The sequence below is a fragment of the Malaclemys terrapin genome, chromosome 3, assembly GCF_027887155.1.
Source record: "Malaclemys terrapin pileata isolate rMalTer1 chromosome 3, rMalTer1.hap1, whole genome shotgun sequence".
In the NCBI taxonomy this organism is placed as follows: domain Eukaryota; kingdom Metazoa; phylum Chordata; order Testudines; family Emydidae; genus Malaclemys; species Malaclemys terrapin.
Window position 1 is genome coordinate 110,024,107 of NC_071507.1, and position 19,919 is coordinate 110,044,025.

The following is a 19,919-nucleotide window of genomic DNA, read 5'->3' on the forward strand; positions in this document are numbered from 1 at the left end:
CATGACACTGTTAATAGACACTGCAAGGAATCAGTGTTTAAATTATGTTCCCAATTGACAGAGATCTATAGTTAACAAGGAGATTTTTCCCCTTAAGGAAGGAAAAAAGCTACTATCCACTACATTATGTCTAAAAGGCAATTTTAGTTTTTAATTCAAGTATTTTATTGTATATTTGTTGTATATTTTTTAGGCTGACAAACCCTAACTAATTGGAAGTAGAGTTAACCTACTTTGGGAGTTTTGTCAGGGCAAGAATGAAGGACTGAAAGACTTGGCCCTGTGTCAGGCATTATTCACCATACAGTGTTTTGTGCTAAAATGCTTTTTTAAACATTTTTATTTTCTAAATATCATCAATCACAACTTAAGTGCTCTCTTCAGCTCTACGATACCTCTGTAACTGCTGGCCTACAGAAACACCCAGAACTGCTTGAACTATGTTGTTACAGGGTTTGCTCCTATTCTGAGGTACTATATGGCTCTTGGAAGCAGCCATGTAATTCTGAAACAATCATGAGGCAGTTACCCAAGTTTTCCTTCTTCCTTGACTATCCCAAAGGCCCCATGTATTACTTGTGGATGTAATCCCAGTGCTATTTTGAATCTACTGTAATTTAGGATAAGGAAACAATCTGTGATGGATAATTTATATGTACAAATAACTTAACAAAGCACCATCCTGTTCTTATTGAAGCCAAGAAGAGTTTTGTCACTGACTTCAATAGGAACAGAGGCAGACCCAACAAAGAGAAGCAAAGAAGCAATCTATACAATGAGCTATTTTTCTTTCTGAATTTGCCCTTTCACTGAAATGGCTCTTTGAGTGAAATACCTAGTAAAATCAATGTACAAAGCCCTCCGCTAATAAAACTCTTGGAAACCCCTGCACGTAGCCTAGTTTCTAATGCATCAATTGTAGAAAATGGATTGACTGGCCTTGTAACAGTATGCTAAAAAGTAACCTGGTAGTGTTTCAGAGAGTACAAAGCAGAATAATGAGAGAGAGAGAGAGAGAGAGAGAGAGAGAGGGAGAGAGAATTCAGTACATCATTCTGTCACAAACTTATGTAAAGTTTTTAACTTTTTTAATTGTATTGAAATACTAGCTTCATCTCTATAAAGATGTTCTTGTTTCTCCTTGGATAAGGTTGTTTTATTGTTTCCATTTGGCACTGCAAGTATTCGACCACCATCCCCTAGCATGCCTCCTCTCTGACCAGGTGAAACTACAGGGTTAAACGAATAGTACAGTTCCGATCTGCCCATTCAGTCACTGGCCTCAATGATAAGCCTGACAAATGTGCCCATCAGTGCCAACAGTGGTGACTTCTGTGGAGATTAGTCCACTGGGAACAAATCTCTACTCAGAGGCCATCAAATAGCTTTCAGTTATAAATCAAACCATTTTAATCTGCTCTCTCCCTTTGTTGGATGAAAAAGGACATCATTAAGTTATCCACTGCAGCTTTAACAACATGACTAGAATGCTGAAAAATCTGCTCTGTGTCAAACTGTTATACTGATTTACTCTTATTTTAGTATAGAAACCTATAATCCGGCTACTTAGTGCCTTTCCCAGCAGAAGGAAGGCATAAATGCACACTAATTGTTTTACTTTTACTGCAGAAGAAGATGTGCAGACTTACCGATACTAGGATAATGCTCGTGATATTTAAGCATGAGAAATGTTTTGGTATCTTGGAATATAGCTGACAATGAAAACTCTATCACTTTGTTTTATGGGGCAGCAATAAGAATAACTGTATTGATCATTTGGCTATAGAATAAATAGAGTGGTAACAGGAATAATTAATAGCTATTTCAATCCACTAAGTAAGTATATTGTACCTAAAACAGACTTTGACTCTCCGATGTGCTGAGTGCATTTAACTTCCGCAGGAATCAGTAGACCAGATTCACTGGAGCTGCTGCAGAAAAGTAGAAATTACCTCTTTCAGCTCTGGTAAGAACTTTTTCATTGCAAGGGGATTTTCCCCAACGGAGGGCACAGAGTGGCTCCATTGCTGCCCTCACTTAATGTTCCCACAGGGGGGGACAGCTTTACAGGAGTAGAGACTGCTAAGGGGATGCACTGACTCAGCCATCCAAGCCAGTGTTGTCCAGTCCTTGGGAGATACTGCCACCCCTCCCCAGTGCATAGAAGGCTGCGGCCACTTGCCATCATAAACTTTCCCATTCCTGCCTTAGGAGCCCTCTGCAGGGTTTTAGCTGGTGGAAGTCACTGTAAATCATGTGTGAATGTGGCTCATCAGGTGGTGAGGCTGCTCGGCACCTTTACTAACGATTGAGATTGAATAATCATTAAACTCCGTGATTTCCCTGGGGAAGGTGCTATACAGCAATGCAAATTATTGTTAGATTGTTGTAAAGAGCGTTCTCACAAGGATAGCTATAATTGTGAATCCAGAGCGGAGGTTTTGTTAGATGTATAATGCAAATCCCAACCACCAAAGCAAATGGTTATATATAGTTTTGACTTGCTAGAGAGACTATAATTTTCACTAATCTACAGCTGCTCTCTTTAAATTAGTTACAAGGGGGTCAAACTAGGGTGACCAGACAGCAAGTGTGAAAAATCGGGAAGAGGTCGGGGGTAATAGGAGCCTATATAAGAAAAAGTCCCAAAAATCAGGACTGACTCTATAAAATCAGGACATCTGGTCACCCCTAGGTCAAACAAAAATCTGCTTTTTTGATTATACACCAATGAACTTCCAGTTTTCCTTTGTCCATTTAGGAATAAATAGTCGGGAGTGCCCTTAAATAAATATATAATATAAATACTGCTGTTTTTGCCATCAGTAAAATAACCTGACAGTAAAGCAATCAAATATGTCTCAACTCACCCAGTATTTCCATAGGTTGAAGTTAGTTTTACAACTAAAACATCCTGCCAGTGATGTGGAGAGGTGCCTAATATTTGCAATCCTATGAATCTGCTGGAACATAGCGTAAACTGTTGTATAACTGATCTTATTTTGCATTGCCTATTTGCCTTTAAAACCAATATTCATGCAATAGCATCATGTAGCCCAATTTTTAAAAGTGTTACAGAACTGTCTGAATCAAAACCAATAACTTGATTCAAAGTCCTTATTCACAAAACCATTTTGTTACAAATACAAAATCTAGTTAAAGGAACAAACAACATTTCAACGTTACTCACTGTCCAAGATGTATGGATAATTCTGACTTCTGCCCTCTTCATTTAAAAAAAAAAAATCAGTCACCAGCAATTTTACCTTAGCCAAATCTCAGGGCTTCTGCTTCATCTTCGCAGAAAGATCTCTCATTTGTTTTCAACATTGTAAATCACACACTTCTGCATCTTATCCAACTGGGGCTTTACCCTCTCCTAGTGGTGGTTCTGTCTCTTTAGCCATTCCTTCAGTATCTCTTTTTGACGGTTACTCCTATTCTTCCTCTTTTCCCCCTGCAGCATTGCCACCCCCAAACACATAATATATATTGGATTCTTTTTTATTTGCCCTCTGGTATGTGTTGCTTTAAGTCAGCACTTGGTTCATATTTTTGAGCTTTTCTCCACAATCACGAGTGCTAGAAAATTACTTTTTTTAAAAAGAAAGCTGAGAGTCTCATGTAATCATTTCTGTCTAGAAGTTTGGCTTCAAATTCCAAATAAAATATTGCAAGGTTCAAAACAAAATTGAGAGAGCTGGCAACTCTGTGTCTCTCAGGGACTATCCTGAGACACCTTCTGTTCACCTCTTCTCTGTAAGAGCTCATCTGTTTTAATGGCTTCAGATACCTTCACTACACTTATAACTCCAATCTAGGCATCCACTACAGTTTTGTCTCCATGCAGCCCTCTCACCCTGTCTCTTCAACTTCTCCTCCTTCTTGATGACTCACCATGAACTCAAGTTTAATATGGCTCCAACAGAGCTCATCTTCTCTCTCGAATCTCAACTCTTCCCACAAATCTTTCATTGTCAACAACAACTGTCCTTGCTTTCATCCAGGTCCATTATCCCAGGGTCACTTTTGACAGCCCATGGTCAGTCCCGAGAATGGATGTAGGAGCAAATTTGGGAAATTAGATGTAGGCCAAAGTAGAGCTGTGGAGTAAAAACAAGGACCTTGGATCTGCTGCTGAAAATTCATGGAAGAGGATTTTGTTTTGGCCTTGAAGAAATAATTTCAATTTCTATATTTCTTTCCTTCTACTGATCCCAGAGCACTTTACAAGCATCTATGAATTCAGCCTCACATCATCCCTGAGTGTGGGAGGAGGCCAGAGAAGTAAGATGCTGCCGAATGTGTCAGAGGATGGGTGTATTGTGATTTCAACATCTTAATTTACGTGCAGCTTTGGGGATTTTGATCCTGGGTTTGAAACTTGTTCAAGGCCCAAATGATTGAGTCTCATCTCCAATAGAGATGTATTGACTCCACAAAATCAGCGCATAGTTTGGTACAATTGGGCAATTTTTGCCCAGGCCTGAAAGCAGACGTGTAATTGTCGAGATTGAGATTAATTGGCATGACTGTATGTGAAAGCTTATATGGCTCTTGTCCACATTATACCTGCCCCCAGGCACTATGTTCATTCCCTTACTTTCACAAGTATTTGCATTTATCAAATTCAATGAGCACTAACTTCCCCATAAGTAATACTTGTTTTTTTTTAAAAAAGCTAGTGAGCAACATATTAAGTGTTTCATCCAGTTAAATCAAAATTGCTGTTCACTGCCACTCTCTGAAATTACACCTTTTTCAGCATTCAAGCAATTTTCATACTCTGCTTTGATTTGACCTGTAGTGTTTCAAACCAGCAGCTGTTTGACCCAGTAATTATTTTATATATTCACCATTTACAGTTCTCTTCCACAATTCTATGATTTCCCAACAGATACCCACACCCTTTGTTTTACAGTTGGAGTCTGGTGGCAGTAGGGCCAACAGGTACCTATGGGGCAGAATAAACTGTAAAAAAGGAGATGATCTTGTGAGATTTATTCTTATAAATGCAGCACATTTCATACAATTACATATTTGCCAAATTAATATGGAATTCAGGGGGGTGATAAGAGGGCTCTTGGCTCCCTCAGTCCAGACAATAAGCCCCTGAGATAAATGTTTAGATAAATGTAAGCAGCTCTAGCACTGAGGTGCTTTGGCTAAAATATAAATAAATACATAAAAATGTAGCGCACACACAAATACACACTCCAGGCCAAATTCATACCTAGCATAAATGGACGCACGTCCATTAGATACAGTGAGTTGCATTGGTTTACCCCAGCGATTCTTTTGGCCCCAGGTGTCCACAGCGATTGATTCTAATGCTGGAACAGATAATGGGACAAGGAAATAGAACAGCATGTTCAACACTGACAGGAGCAAATCAAGACAATGTCTAGTTCCTATGAAAAAATATCATAGGGAACCTCTTAACTTGAGATGGTGGGGGGGGGGGGGTATTATGAAAGCAACCCCATTAGTGCTAAGAGAAGTCTCATTGTGAAAGCCTTCTTTATCAAATTGAGAAAATAAACTGTGTCTAATAGCTTGGCTATAGTACTGCTTTATAATGCTAAAGTATAATTTCTGTTCAGAATACACAGGTTACAGACTACAACAGTAGTAGGGTGCTTTGTGTAGGCTCTTTTGGGATATATACTACCCCTTTCATAAGTCTCTCTTTAAACTTACTAGGCCAAATTTTGCACCTGTTGCAACCCCACTGACTTCAGTGGGCTGTAACAGATGTAATCAAGAATTTGACTCACTGTTTTTTCTTTTTAAATTTTCCAGCACTTTCCATTCCATTACATTAATTTAGGGGGGAAAATTTCCTAATAACTCACAATTTATTTAATCTGTAAAATGATTATTCTCACTCATCAAAACAACTTTTCTTTCAACCTCAACAGAGCTCTAGGCATCTCCAATGCAAGCCTAGAATGGGTACCATATGGTCTTACAACATATATCTTATAAGGATGAAACACTGCTTCCTGTTCTGTGGGTGTGGAAGGCTCTCTGGTAATAGAATCAGAGTGGGTCTGCTACACAAATAAGGGCAGGATTTTGGGAGGCCACATACAGTTTGTGTATCCCTGTACAGACCCCAGCTTCACAGGGCCTCCCTGCATGAAGCTGAAGAAGGGGCATGGGCCAGAATGATCTGCCACTACATAGCTTCTCTGGTACTTCCCCTGCAGAGCTGAGTCACTACAGCCATGGAGTTTACTGCAGCCTTAGACTACAATAGCCTTTACTGAGTGGCTCTGTTCTATGGCCTGTGGCAAACAGTGGAGAAGCAGACAATTTTTTCCATTGCTTCCCTCGGCAGAGTTCCTAAGCACTGAGCTCAGTGCTTAAGGTAGGTTCTGGGGAGAAGATTTGCCCTTAAGTATGGCAAGGAAACTCGTTCACTCAGAACCCACACGGTGAGGCAAATTAAACTTTGTTAGAGCAGTGCCACAGCACTCACTATAACGCGATGGGATGTAACTGAGTATAGCATTTGGCCCAATGTGTAACAATTACATTGTTTTTGCCGAGGATTTGCAGAGAGAAACATTAGCACTCATGCAGGCGAGCAGCTGGATAGAACAAGTAAGCAGGTGGTTGTGCAAATCCTTAATAATGTGTCTTGTCTTTGACCAGCCAACACCCACAGCTGTTTTAGTCCATGGACTCTCCTGAGCACTGATTTCCAGGAGTGCTAAATTTGCAATGGCTTTGTCATGTGGATTAGGCCCTTGGTTAATGCCAAAGTCATTCAGAACTGGCCCAAATTAGATTTAAACCAAAATCTCTAGAGTGAAAAATATTTCAGTGAGCTACCTACTCTCCTATTAGTGAGGCACATTTATTTACCGTATTCAAGTTAAGGAACTTCCGTTGAAGGAATCTTATAACCAAGTGGTAATTGTTTGGGGGTTTTTTTCATTCTCAATTTGATGTGGAGTTGTAATTCAGTATTTACCACAAATCCTTGTCTCTATCTAAAATGCCCTGTATTCCCATATAGAACCATTACATGGGTATGATTTCCACCTCAGTATTGTTTGCTGTGCAGGGTAGTTTACTGGCAATACAAAGCCCTGTTTAATTTCCCCTACACAATTCTTTGAAGAGGCCACCACCATGATGGAACGCCAGAAGCATGAAAATGGATGTAAAATCCATTTTCCTTATGCCACTTCCCTGCTGAGCTTTAAACATCCTTTTTGATTGTGGCATAGCTATGCTGAATGCACTACCATATACAGCACTTCTGGTCAGTCTGTGGGAGGAAGAACTGCATGCAGTAGAGCAGACTCTGTGAAGTAATGGGACACGTGAATCAGTGCCAGCAAATAGCAGGAAGCATAAGAAGGTCCTTTCTTTTTCTTTCTCTTTCTCTGACAAAGAGCGTGGTGGCCTAAGGTAAAAGCTTATAAAGGGAGTTCTCTCCTTCGGCTCCAACCAAATGTTCCACCTTCAACAAATGGTTTTACTGACTTCCCCTCTCTTTCTAAAATGCTTGAGTCCCTCACCTTGACCTTCAAAGATCTGCAAAACTCTGACTTTATCTATGTTGCTGCTTTTCATCTCCTCCAAAACTATCCTCTCATTACTTACTCTTCTCCTCCTCCCACTCCCAGGGCTTGTCTATACGGCAAGATAGCAGGGTACCATGTGCTAACTCGCCATTTCAACAAGCCCTCACTTCTGTGCTGCCCTCTGCTACTTTGTTCCTCTCAGTTACCACATGCCAAGTGCCCCTGCTCTTCTCTTCAAGCCATCCTACACTGTCCTTTGCCAATCAAATCTCCTGAACTGTTAACTTGTATATGTCTGTTAGACTGCAAGATGTTTGAGGCTGTATTTTGTTAATTGCTATTTCCATCATTATTCACAGCACTATATAATCAGTGTGGTGCTGCCTGGAGGAAAAAGCCACAAGAGGGATGGGAAGGGAGTGAGGTAGAGGAGCATGCAGGTGAGGGTGGGGGGCGCCTTGGAAGAATCCATTGCTTTTTTCTGTCTTAGTTAAGAACTTCTACTTGATGCCTGGCTCCGCCTATTTTGTAAGTTAGAGATGAGCTGGTTACTGGATGTTGGAACTTGTTAGCTTACAGCTTTTTCAGATGAAGGAATAGTGTAGAGGATACAGAAAAAGTTTTGAAACGGATTTAAAGTCTGCCTTGCTTTTTTTTTTTTTTTTCTTTTACACGGAATGTATAATATCCTCCTTTCCCTCCTATATAAAACACAAAATATTTCAAAGCAGACACCTCGCATTCTTGAGTAGTCAGTTTGAATGACATCTGAGTCTATTGCATTATTGGTGTAGAGTTTTGTTTTCTAACTGACGGAGGCTTTAGTTTTTATCCGTGCCTGGACACCTTCCTGAGGAACAAGGAGCAGGAAATATAAACCAGATGCAGAAAATAAGATTCCCTGGCCCAGAGTTCATGAATTATATGGGCCTAGCTAAAACTGAATTCAGAAACAAAGTGACAGAAATTTGGATTTTCTGACAGAAGGGTTGGAAATGTTTCACTGAGTAGCAAGTCAAAAGTAAATATTTCATTGTGTAACCAAGCTTAAGGAAAGCATCATATTCCTCACAAATTTTAAAACCCCAGCATTCCAGACAAATTAGCTAATTTGATTCAGTGCACAGGAAGATGAGAAAATCAAATACACTTATTTCTGATTCAACTATACCAGACTACAAACACTAATGGAAATATGCCTGACTGTCATTCTAAACACACTGAGGATGATTCTGCTTGCTGAGATGCAGTGCAACTATTCCATCCCTTGGTCATCTTAAAATTCCATATGTGAACGACATCATAAAGGACAAAAGAACTGATGATTCCTATGTCCTCTTTCAACCACTCTATCAACAAAATCTTTCCTGGTACATCTTGCTAATGAGAGCTACCTTAAATGTGTTAGCTTTCAATATCAAAATGCTCCCCATCTCTTACTGTACATCTGATAAGTTTTTAAACTGTTGTTATAAAGCACTGTTTATGATATTTACCTTGAGTGGATCTGCTAATAGAAATGAGCTGCCAGAATGATGAGAGAGAAAATCAGACACAATAGGGGGTTTTTTTTGTTTGTTTTTACTTGTTACCAAAAAAAAAATCTAATCCGCTTAGTGTAAATACATATTTATCATTAGCCTCCACTTACCCCTACCCAGCCTCTGCAAGTGGTTCCTTTAATTAAAAAGATCAAGAGATCATTCTGTCTGCTTTCTCTAGCTGTACACTCAATCTAAAATAGCAGCACACAACAGTCACAAGCATATAGTACTGCATAAAACAGTCACACTTACTGATTTTTTCCTCATTTCTTGAGAAAGGAAAGCAGCAGAGCTGGCCCATGGCACCTACTGCCTTATTTTCTTCTTCGTCCTCTGTGTGTGCACCCGAAACAGAAACTGTAGGTCAGTCTACAGTCTGTAAAGAAACTGTTTATTCTGCTCAGAGAGAGACAAGGGAGGGGAAAAGAGAGCGAGAGAAAAGGGAAGGGAGCTGGAAGCTATGGTGAACGAAAAGGCTCCACCTCTTTATCCTGGTGCCTCATGTAATTGCTTTAGGACTGACAGTGAAGGGTGGGGGAGAGAAGTTACTTTTGCCATATGCTCTTATAACTAGGATGCAACTTATAAACAAAAGGAATTGTTGCTATTTAAAATATAGGTATTGTGGCTACTAGAAAAAAGAAAATTAATCAAGCATAGCTATACCCTCTCCTTTGCCTTCACTCGCCAAATATTGTGCTGAGAAAAGGTAGAAAAATAGCCAATTTAGAAATTAACTGGCTTGGTGTTTTCTCCCCCTGGAAACAGAAATGAGGGTCATAGGAGTTAGAGATGGAAAAAAACCTATGAAATCATAGTTCTCAACCTTAGGGCAGAGAGTCAGTCCCTAGAAAAAGACAACATCTGATATTCTTCACTGCACGCAATTCAGTGGGAATTTGACACTGACTTCAATGGAATCAGGATCAGGTTCTCTGTTATAGCCAAAAAGTGAGATTTAACCTACATTTTGCATATTGTATACATTAACTGGTATATAGATTTTAAAACAGTAAGTCCATTTTAGACTTTAATGCATGCTAATATTTACAAAAAAAGTTAGTGGAGACTACGAAGATGATTTATTCTTCTTTGGTTTGTCTATTTTATTTCTGATGAGAAAACACCCTTTTAAACACAGCCCTGTTGGTTCCATCATTTGAAATATCCCAGCATTCATAAATATTGTGGAATTAAAATAAGAATGACCTTAATTATTGAAACCCATAACAATGCTACCAGTTCTTAAAGATCGCTGAAGTGTGGTGGGAAAGGGGGCGGGGAAGGTGAGAGTTATCTAATCTCTAGTACCACTTTTGACTGCAGTCAGTCTGTTTCTGAATGGCAACATTTTCTTTAGTCATAAAAAGGTTCTACTCTGATGCCAGCAGGCAAACTCTTCCCAGTGTAGGACCTGATTTTGCACACTACCTGAGGTGTAACTACTGTCAAATAAGAGAGATCCATAGCTCCTACTGCATATAAGAGAGAGCATGAAACCAGTGGGACATATGCCTAAGTAAGGAATGCAGTAACACATGGGATGGATTTAGTGTACAGTTGTTTCTTACCATACCAGTTAAGTATCTGATAAGAATTAACTGAAGTTTGTAAAAGCTCTGTTTTAAAAGAAAACTCAGCTATTGCCATATGGCATTTTGTAAGAGTAACAAGAAAGAAGCATTTTCTAGATAACAGCAATTTGATCAGTGATAAAAATAATCTGTGCTGAGAATTTCTAGGGATCCATACCAGGCTACTATTCGATTCATGGAATTAAGTTTGTTTTTTCCCTGTTTTAAGAAACACATAAATGCCATGAAACTAACGCCTAATATAAATGAAAAATCTGCAGCAAAGCCATGTAGCCCAAACTAGGAATTCATATGAATATTTTGTATTCCCTGTAGAGAGAGTTAACTTATTTGTGCAGAACAAGTATAATGTGTGTAAAGCAAATATTATGTCTGGTATGCACCGTTTCAGATGAAAAGTGAATTGTCTTTGAGTTGAATACAATTCCAAGACCAAGAAGTATTAGTCAGCTTTTCAGTTTAACTATTTTTACCATTTTGCATGTTTATTACTTTGCCAATAAGTTAATAGTCACCTGTTCCTATATAAAAACAACAATGAGTCCGGTGGCACCTTAAAGACTAACAGATTTATTTGGGCATAAGCTTTCATGGGTAAAAAACCTCACTTATTCTGATGCATGGAGTGAAAATTACAGATGCAGGCATTATATAATGACACATGAAGAGAAGGGAGTTACCTCACAAGTGGAGAACTAGTGTGCCCAAATAAATCTGTTAGTCTTTAAGGTGCCACTGGACTCCTTGTTGTTTTTGTGGATACAGACTAACACGGCTACCCCCTGATACTGTTCCTATATAAATTCCTTTCTTCCCGTACCAGCAACAAAAGAAAGCAGAGAGATCCATGAGGTTTTAAAATAATCATAGCAGGTATTAAGTTGTGTTAATAGAGATTCATCTCAGTTTGGGAGTTAAAAATGTCTTATTTAAGCAGATACTGTCAGCCTAATCAGAAGAAAAGGAAAAACACATGATCCATATTCTACAGCACGAGTGAATTAAACATGAATACTAATACACAATTACAGGGCAAAAGTGAAACCAGTCATCAAAGCAAGAGAGACACTAATGTTAAGTGTACCCGTCTCATTCATCCTCTACAGGGCCAAAAAAGACAACATGCAATATTTTATGCACAAGGGAAAACAAATATTCCTAATCAAGAAAACTAACTAAGAAAACAGTAATGTTGAAATAACACAGACAATGGAAATATATTTTTCAGTTGTGCTCTGCAACCGATTGAAAAACAGTGGGCCAAATATACTCTGGTACATGGATACAATTGATGGGATGCATCTATGTAAGTGTATAACTGAACACAAAATTGGGCCCAGTGTCTTAATTCTTCAGGAAGCCAGCTGCATGTAGCTGCATATTAAGCAGGAAAGAAGTCTGGTTAAACAAAGCAATACCATACAGCCAAGTGTCCTGTTAGGACAAGCTGTGTAACCCCAGTTCTGTTTACCCTTCTCTTTCTGAACATTCTTGACAGTTTGTAGATATCAAGTCTCAATATCCACTTGAATAAACTTTGGGCAGCCACAGTCAATGATAATTTGTTAATATCCACTTATGTTTTAGGCCCTGATCCAGCAAAGCAATTAAATGTATGTTTAATTTTTAAGCATGAGACAGGACCCATTGATTAAAATGGGAATACTCACTTGTCTAAAGTTAAGTACATGCTTAAGGGCTTTACTAGATTGAGACTTTAGTTTACTTTGTGTTCACATTTCTTGAAAATTGATTTAAAAAATGCAAAGGGCATTTCTGATAGAAGTCTTAGCAAACAGACAAGGCTTTCACCAGTTAGTCTATTTATATTATAATAACTGCATAACTACAATAATTCTTGCCATATAAGGTTAAAATGGCAGCCTAATCAAAGAATGATTAATACTAATGATCCCCAAGGCATATTAGCAAGTATCTTGGGGAGAGTTTTCCAAAAATAGGGATCGTTCATGAGAACCAAGTGGGTGTATGACAAGATCAATTTCCTGTAATTGGAGTGACAGAATTTGGGGAAGAGGCAGATACTGGTCGACACTGATCTGTCACCTTCTGTGTAAGAACACTAAGAACAAAAGCTAGTGCCAGTTCAGTGCAAAAGTAGTAGTACTAGGCTCCATCAAGCAGAAATCTCAGTTTTGAGTCTTGGAGTATCTCTCTTTTCATGAGCTGAATGAGGCTAAGAGATCATTAAAAGCACTCAGTTTCTAAGTAGAAAGAAGCTTCTGCTGTTCCAGAATACTGTCTAGCTGATCCAAAGAGCTTAAGCTCTTCTTGAGGATACTGGTGGTGGTATTTACATAAGAGGGTGGGGAAGATGTAGGAAATCTGCTTTTTATGGGAAGTAAAAGAATCTCGGCCCCCAGGATCTACAATCCAGCCAGGTCTCCAAGCCCATAAGGAAGGTTAGTATCAAATAGTAGGTGTGTTGGGAACACCTACTGATTGAGGATGTTGCCAAGAATTCTTAATTTTTTTTAAATGAAGAAATGTGGGAAATCTTTGCAAATCATCCACATGACAACCCTGAAATACACAGGCTGTGGTGGGTTTTTTGTGGTTGGTTGTTTGTATGTTCCTTACGCTTGGTCTAGAGTAGTAGAATAATACACCCTATGGTTAAACCTGCAAGAATTAATGATTGACTTCTTTCACTCTATCCTCCCCCATTATTCAAAAACACATTGAAATGAACACTCTTGGAAATACTACAAAACTGAATTATTTTGGTGAAAAGATGCAGTACAAAAATGTACAAATTAAAAGGTTTGATTTTTTTTATTGTACAGTGTTTTAAGAAAATTCATATAAAGGTTCACTGTAAGGAAAAAATGCAATTCAGCTGACACTTAACTCAGCAATACAAATGTATACAGTATTTTAACTATGCCCTTTTTAAAAGAGAACCTGATTCTTGCCACATTAAATTACATATGTACAGTCAACATTCACCACAGATATTTCTATTACAAAGCTGCCTTCTAGAGAAATAATCTTGCCTCTTTATCCAATATAGGCCACTTTTTCTATGTCTTCCATTCACTACACCATAACGCACCAGCAATATTTTGCATAACCTGGGAAGGCCGCATGCTGCTTTTGTTCGCTTTGAGCCCAATCCACCACCCACTGAAGTCCATGGAAAAACCTCCGTTGTCTTCAGTGGGTGGTTGGACTGGATATTTTGATTGTAATGTTAAAGCCTCACTAATAAATAATTATTTGCTTGTGTTTTCTACATAAGGCGATTAAGTGTTCAGTTCGTGGGTATTGCTGTGAAAAAAAACAAAATGCTAAGGAACACGGATGCGGTTGGCGGGGAAGGAAAAATCTGAAATCAGAAAATAATCAAGGAATTGCAATGGGGAAATTTTAGATTCCCCCCCCCCACACACACACACAGTGACTAAAATATATTTTTAACAAATTAATTAAAGGCCATATTTGAAATACAGTAAGATGTAATTCAGGACAATACTAATAGTTCTATTTTTTCCTGCTAAAAATTTTCAGATTACCAACATAAATTTGTGATTCAGCCCACTAGTTGCAGAAGCCTCTCACTGTGTATTTGAGAACTATGTGCAAAATTGTTATATAGTATCAATTCACATGGTTATATAGCAAAATACATCTGGAGCACAACTGTGCACCCACATCTTGTAGCAGCACAGTGAACTCTACAAGGCCCTTTATCAGCAGAGGATTTGACACGAGTCAACTTGTTGAAAAAGTGTCAAATTAACAACAACAAAAGAAATTTTGTTTAAGGATGGACAAAATGTCTAACTTCCAACCCACTCAAACATAGGAGTGAAAATTCAGACTCCCACTCAGACATGATAGGCCCACAAGTATCACTATTTGTCTCTTGTCCATAGCCATGAGGAGGTCATTCATCAGCGCCACCAAGATCATCTCTGCACCATGTCTCAGTCTGAATCCTGTTTGTGAGGGGTATAGGACACTGTCAATTGAAGAAAGGTGTGGTCATAGGTTGGTTCCCCCTAAATACTCAATTATTTTACCAAGGAATTGGAGGTGGGAGATTGCTGGTAAAGTCTCATAATAGATTACTGAGAATTAACCTGATCGATATCCATTTAGGGAGGACTTAATTAGGGAAAGTTTTCCTCTTTCTTTGTATAAACAACTTAGAGAAGTGCTAAGTAAAATTCTGGGATTTGATTTACAAATATTTTAAAAATAAACTGAAGAATGTGTTGGAATCTTGCTCATTTACCTTCATTTTTTAAAAAACTCAATCATTGTGATGCTATTAAATAAGCTTTAAAAGATCAAAGAAAATCCTTTCCCTCCCCCTATTTATTTTATATATTGAAATGATAAATGAAGGTTACTTACCTGCAACTGGAGTTCTTCAAGGTGGCTCTGCATATTCACATTTATGGGTACTATGCCACCTTGTGGTGTTTTACAGTAAAGCCCCTTCTAGTAGCATCAACTGGAACACTCTGTGCCTCCCCACCCCTAGTCTCAGGATGCACTGAAGGCAAGGCTATAAAGGGGCAGAGCTCCCTCACCACCTCAGGTCCTTCCACCCTAAAGTCAGAGACACAAAGCAATAAGGACTCTGACAGAGAGGGGAAGGCAGTTGGGAAGCACCGAAGTCCAGATTACAGTCCTGCAACTTTAATCCACTGGTATCTGCCTCAGGTGAAGAAAGCAGCTCCAGTGGAATGTGATCGAATCACAGCAATATACAGCAACTTTTGCCACTGTGTAACATTCAGCAATATGTTGTTTAATCCTTTGAGATTATATACTTTGAAGAGACCATATACTCCATGTGGTTCTTGGCATAAAATACAAACAATCTAGGTGATGTACAAAAACTTTTAATTCTTTTCAAGTAATAGGAGACAGGGTCATTCTAACATCTAAACTATGTACTACTAATTCTCCCCATTGAAGTTTTAGGGGTTCCTCAGGTTTTCCTAACCTGGCAAATTAATGTTCTGATTAACATGGAAATCAGACACACTTTAGGTAAAAATCTGATATCAGGTCTGAGGACTACCTTGTTCTTATGAAAATAAGTGAAAGGTGGATGAGCCATAAGGCATTCAATTTACTCACTCTCCTAGCTGACATGATGGCAACAATGAAAGCCGTTTTAAGAGAGAAATGATAGAACACTCAGCCAAAGGTTCAAAAAGGTGATTCTACCAGCATGGCCAATACCAAACAGATTTCAAGAAGGGACAGGATTTCTGACAGGAGGACACACATTTGATAAGCCTTTCATAAATTCTTAACCAAACAATAAGCAGTGATCCACCATCAACTGGAGTATGATACATGGAGATGACTGTCAAGTGGACTTTCAATGATGAGTTAAATAACCCTGTACATTAAGTATTCCAGAATGCAAGGAATACAAGCAGATACAGGGCAATCAGATTTTCTCTTCCTCAAAGTCGGGAATCTGGTCCACTTTAAATGATAACAGCACCTAGTAGCCTATTTTCTAGAATTAATTAGTACCACTACATACGAAGAGTATGACTGCTCAAGTGCCGACAGAGTCAAACACAGATTGTCCATGCTGTCAAGTGACAAGACAGTGGGTCTGCATGAAAGATCTTTCCCTCCCATTGAGACAGGAGATCTGGAGACAGTGGAAGATGCATAAAGACTCTGCTGGACAGTTGAAGGAAATTGGTAAGCCACTGTTGTGGCAAAGCAAGAGCAATGAGAATCATCCTTGCTGTGTTCTGACATTTTTCTACTACCTTCTGGATCAGGGGAAAGGCGTACATCAACTCTGTCCCCCAGTGCAGAAGGAAGGCATCCGACAGAGATTGACTGTCCCTGCCCGGTCTGGAACAGACTAGGCAACGCTTTTTGATGGACTTCATTGGAAACAGGTCCACATCTGTTCAATCCTATCTGGAGAATAGGGTCCAAACTCAACAGATCCTCTTGGGACCATTCATGCATCTGAGAACTGTCTCTGCTGAGCCAATCTACAACTGAATTGCTTTCCCCTGCCAGATTCAGGGCCCTAGGATAAATGTCATGAAGGATACACCAATGCTATAGACTTAGTCTCTGCACACTGGAGAGCAGCGTGAGCCCACCCCTGCCTGTTGCTGTAATACATCACTGATGTATTGTCCGTCACCACCTGCACAACCCTTCCCTGCAGATGAGGAACAACCTTAGAGCTAGAAGAACAGCTCTCAACACCAATACGTTTATGTGCAGGAGTGTTCCCTTGATGGTCACACCAGAGGGTCAGAAGAGGCCCTGAGTGAATGTTTGGTCACACTCTGTCCCTCCATTAAGATCACATTTGCCAGTCGTCATCCAGCAAGTCCTGTAAAAATGTAATCTTTTCATATAATGGAACTGGTAATGGGCCATGACTGCCTGATGATTCACCACCATAATACCAAGGAACAATGAAGAGGAACACCTTTCTCGCCAATGAATCAATCTTTTCCACTCCTTTATCCACTTGGTTGGACTGCAGTAGACCTGATCTAGCCCTGTTACTGGCTGCAGCCACCACCAAGCAAATTAGGGGCAGAGTGGTTATGGAAGTAGGAAAACCTCTCAGATAGTATCTGATACTACTTGTCAGCTTTCTTAGAAACAGGCTGACAAGAAGCGGGCATGGTCCACGCAGATTTAGCAAGTTGCAGCAAGCCATCCAAAATTGGTGGGAATATTCTACTTTCAGTGGCACCAAAGATATCAAACACTGGGTGAGAAGTCTCTTCTACAGGCACTGCAGGAAGATTTAAAGTGGAGATCCAGATCCAGAGGAGCCGGATCCATGAATCTCTGTACTGTCAGATCTTTAACAAATGACACATACCCTCCAAGTGGATGGGAGAGGCAAATTGAAAAATTCCTAGGGTGGTCTCCAATAAGACCACATACCCCAGGATTGCCAGTCTCTCCAGAGTTTGGGAATATGCCTGCAGGAGGAGGACCATAGGGTGATACAAACCGAGCATTCTTATTCTCTCTTCTTCCTGGTAAGGCTCCAGGTCTGGATCAGAGATACAGTATAACAGGGTATAGAGTAGCAGATCTGAATGAAAGTACAGAGATCCAGGTCTTGGGACCATGTACGGGTCCTAGGAGGAAGAATAGAGCGTTCAGCCTGGCAACATCCTTTGGCCTCTTCTTCCTAACAGTGAATGAAGATGATAATCTTGGTACCAGAGATACATGCCTCCTTTTGGAAACTTTCCCCCACTCGGAACTGACGAATCAAGCAGAGCCGTAAGGCGAGCCTGAACTGTTCCTGTGACAGAGCTCTCCAGAACTGAGGATGCGGCCATAACAGGCCCAGGAATCAGTGACAGATCTGTTGATCTGATCTGATGGACATCCTCAAATCTGACCTCCCCAACTCCATCGCCTTTTGCTGTTGAAGCCAGGGGTGGACTGGATCTCCATTTTGGAACCATGGCAGTCCTGTCAGAATCAGATGGATCTGACAGTTCTGCACAGGAACTGCACTGCTAACAGTGGCCATGTTGTCTCTGTGCCTCTTCTCCTTTGATGCCGTGACGGACAGAACCGAACCCAATCAATTCCATCTTCCTGGATCCAGAAGTGGAAGTCAGAACCAACCCTGACACTGCAGCTGCAGGGGTTTAATTGGGTTCTGGTAACTGGGAGGCATGAGTAAGCCTATGATTTTTGTCATGGATATTTTTAGTAAAAGTCATGGACAAGTCATGGGCAGTGAACAAAAAATTCATGGAATCTGTGATCTGTCCATGACTTTTTTCCTAAAAACATCCCTGAGAAAATGGAGATGGAGCGGGGTCCAGCACCCTGCCCTGCTGCATGCAGTGGCAGGGAGCCATGGCCCCTCACCCCTGCCAAGTGGCTGGAAGCTGGGGGGGGGGAATCCCCCCCCCAGTGCCACCGGCGGGAGTAGCTGGGGAGCTCTGGGGAGTCTCCCCATCACCCTGCAGGGCTACGGAGCTCTGGAGGATCCCCCTGCTGCCGCAGCAGCTGGACTGCTGTGGGGCCCCAATGTCACAGAGGTTGCAGAAAGTCACGGAATCTGTGACTTCCGCAACCACTGTGATATACTCATAACCTTAGGCATGAGGTACAGCACCAATGAGGGTGGCCAACTTGTCGCTTGCCCTTTCTTCCAGAACTAGGACAGTCAGATCTGACCAAATGGCCCTTGGTTCACACATCTGGAGCTTTGGGGGTTTTATTGAGGGAGCTGCAGGAACAGAGTCTGACCCTGACATGGGTTGTGGCTCCTTGGCACCCTTCAGTCGCTTGGCATTGATAGCCACAGGAACAGAGACTGGCTTCTTAGCCCTGGGATCAGAGACCTGATTGGATCTCGAAGGTCTAGCCTCAAGGGTTTCCTTGAGCAGGAGAAGCTGCAAACGAGTTTCCATATCCCTGGGGACTGTGGGAGTAAGGGTTCAGCAGACTGAATGCCCAGAAGGCAAATATCCTTCTCTTAGGCACTTGACGCACTGCAAGAGATTGTTGGATGCCAGGGAGACAGGCGAGCAGGAAGCATGCTTGAAACCCAGTTACCTTTTGTTTCTTCAGTTCCTCCATAACCCGGAACAGTGAAAAAACAGTAATCGCTAACTAACTAAATTATGCTAATGCTAAGTAGAAAGAGACTCTGATTTCAAAGAGACCAGAGCGATTCACATCCATCTAGGTACGCAATTGGAAGGGCAGAGAGCCCTCACCTCCTCTGTCCCCTTTATAGACGCACTCTCAGTGCATCATGAAACTGAGGGGAGTGCCGAGTGCTCTAGCTGACATTGCTAGAAGAGGTATTACCATAAGGCACCACAGTAAATGCAAGTGGGAGTATGCAGATCCTTTCTATTATGTAGATAAACAAAGAAGAAGAAAGTGAGAATCCATGTCAAGATTATTTTAGTAATCTTCTGTTGTCTTTAATGGGTTATGTTTAACTCCTCTTCAGAAGATGCTTTTTCTGCATCTTTTGAAGTTGTTAAAATGGGGTTTCTCCCATTTTGCCTAGATGACAATGTTGATGTTTTTCTTTCTGTGCTGTTTTCATTTTGGTTTATGTTAAATATGCCTTTTAAGAAATGGGATGACATGGCCCTCAGGAGAAAGAAATGAGAGGTTTTTCTGTGTTATTACTTCCATCCCCTTATCCCACACAAAAGGATGCCAATTTTTCTAAATTTAAAACAAAATGTGACATAATAAATAGG

The 19,919-nt window shown here is 40.3% G+C and overlaps 1 protein-coding gene across 5 annotated transcripts in view; it reads right to left on the bottom strand.

Annotated features, from left to right (window-relative positions):
• AKAP7 (A-kinase anchoring protein 7) overlaps positions 1-19,919 on the bottom strand; it is a 165,676-nt gene that overhangs the window by 43,116 nt on the left and 102,641 nt on the right. The window contains exon 8 of one of the 5 annotated variants that reach the window (XM_054022690.1): positions 14,412-14,665. The exons of the other annotated variants lie outside the window; for them this stretch is intronic. Coding sequence (XP_053878665.1) covers positions 14,631-14,665 — 35 coding nt within the window. The 3' untranslated portion in view covers positions 14,412-14,630. Of the gene's footprint in view, positions 1-14,411; positions 14,666-19,919 lie in introns of those variants that run through there. 5 annotated transcript variants of the gene reach the window in all.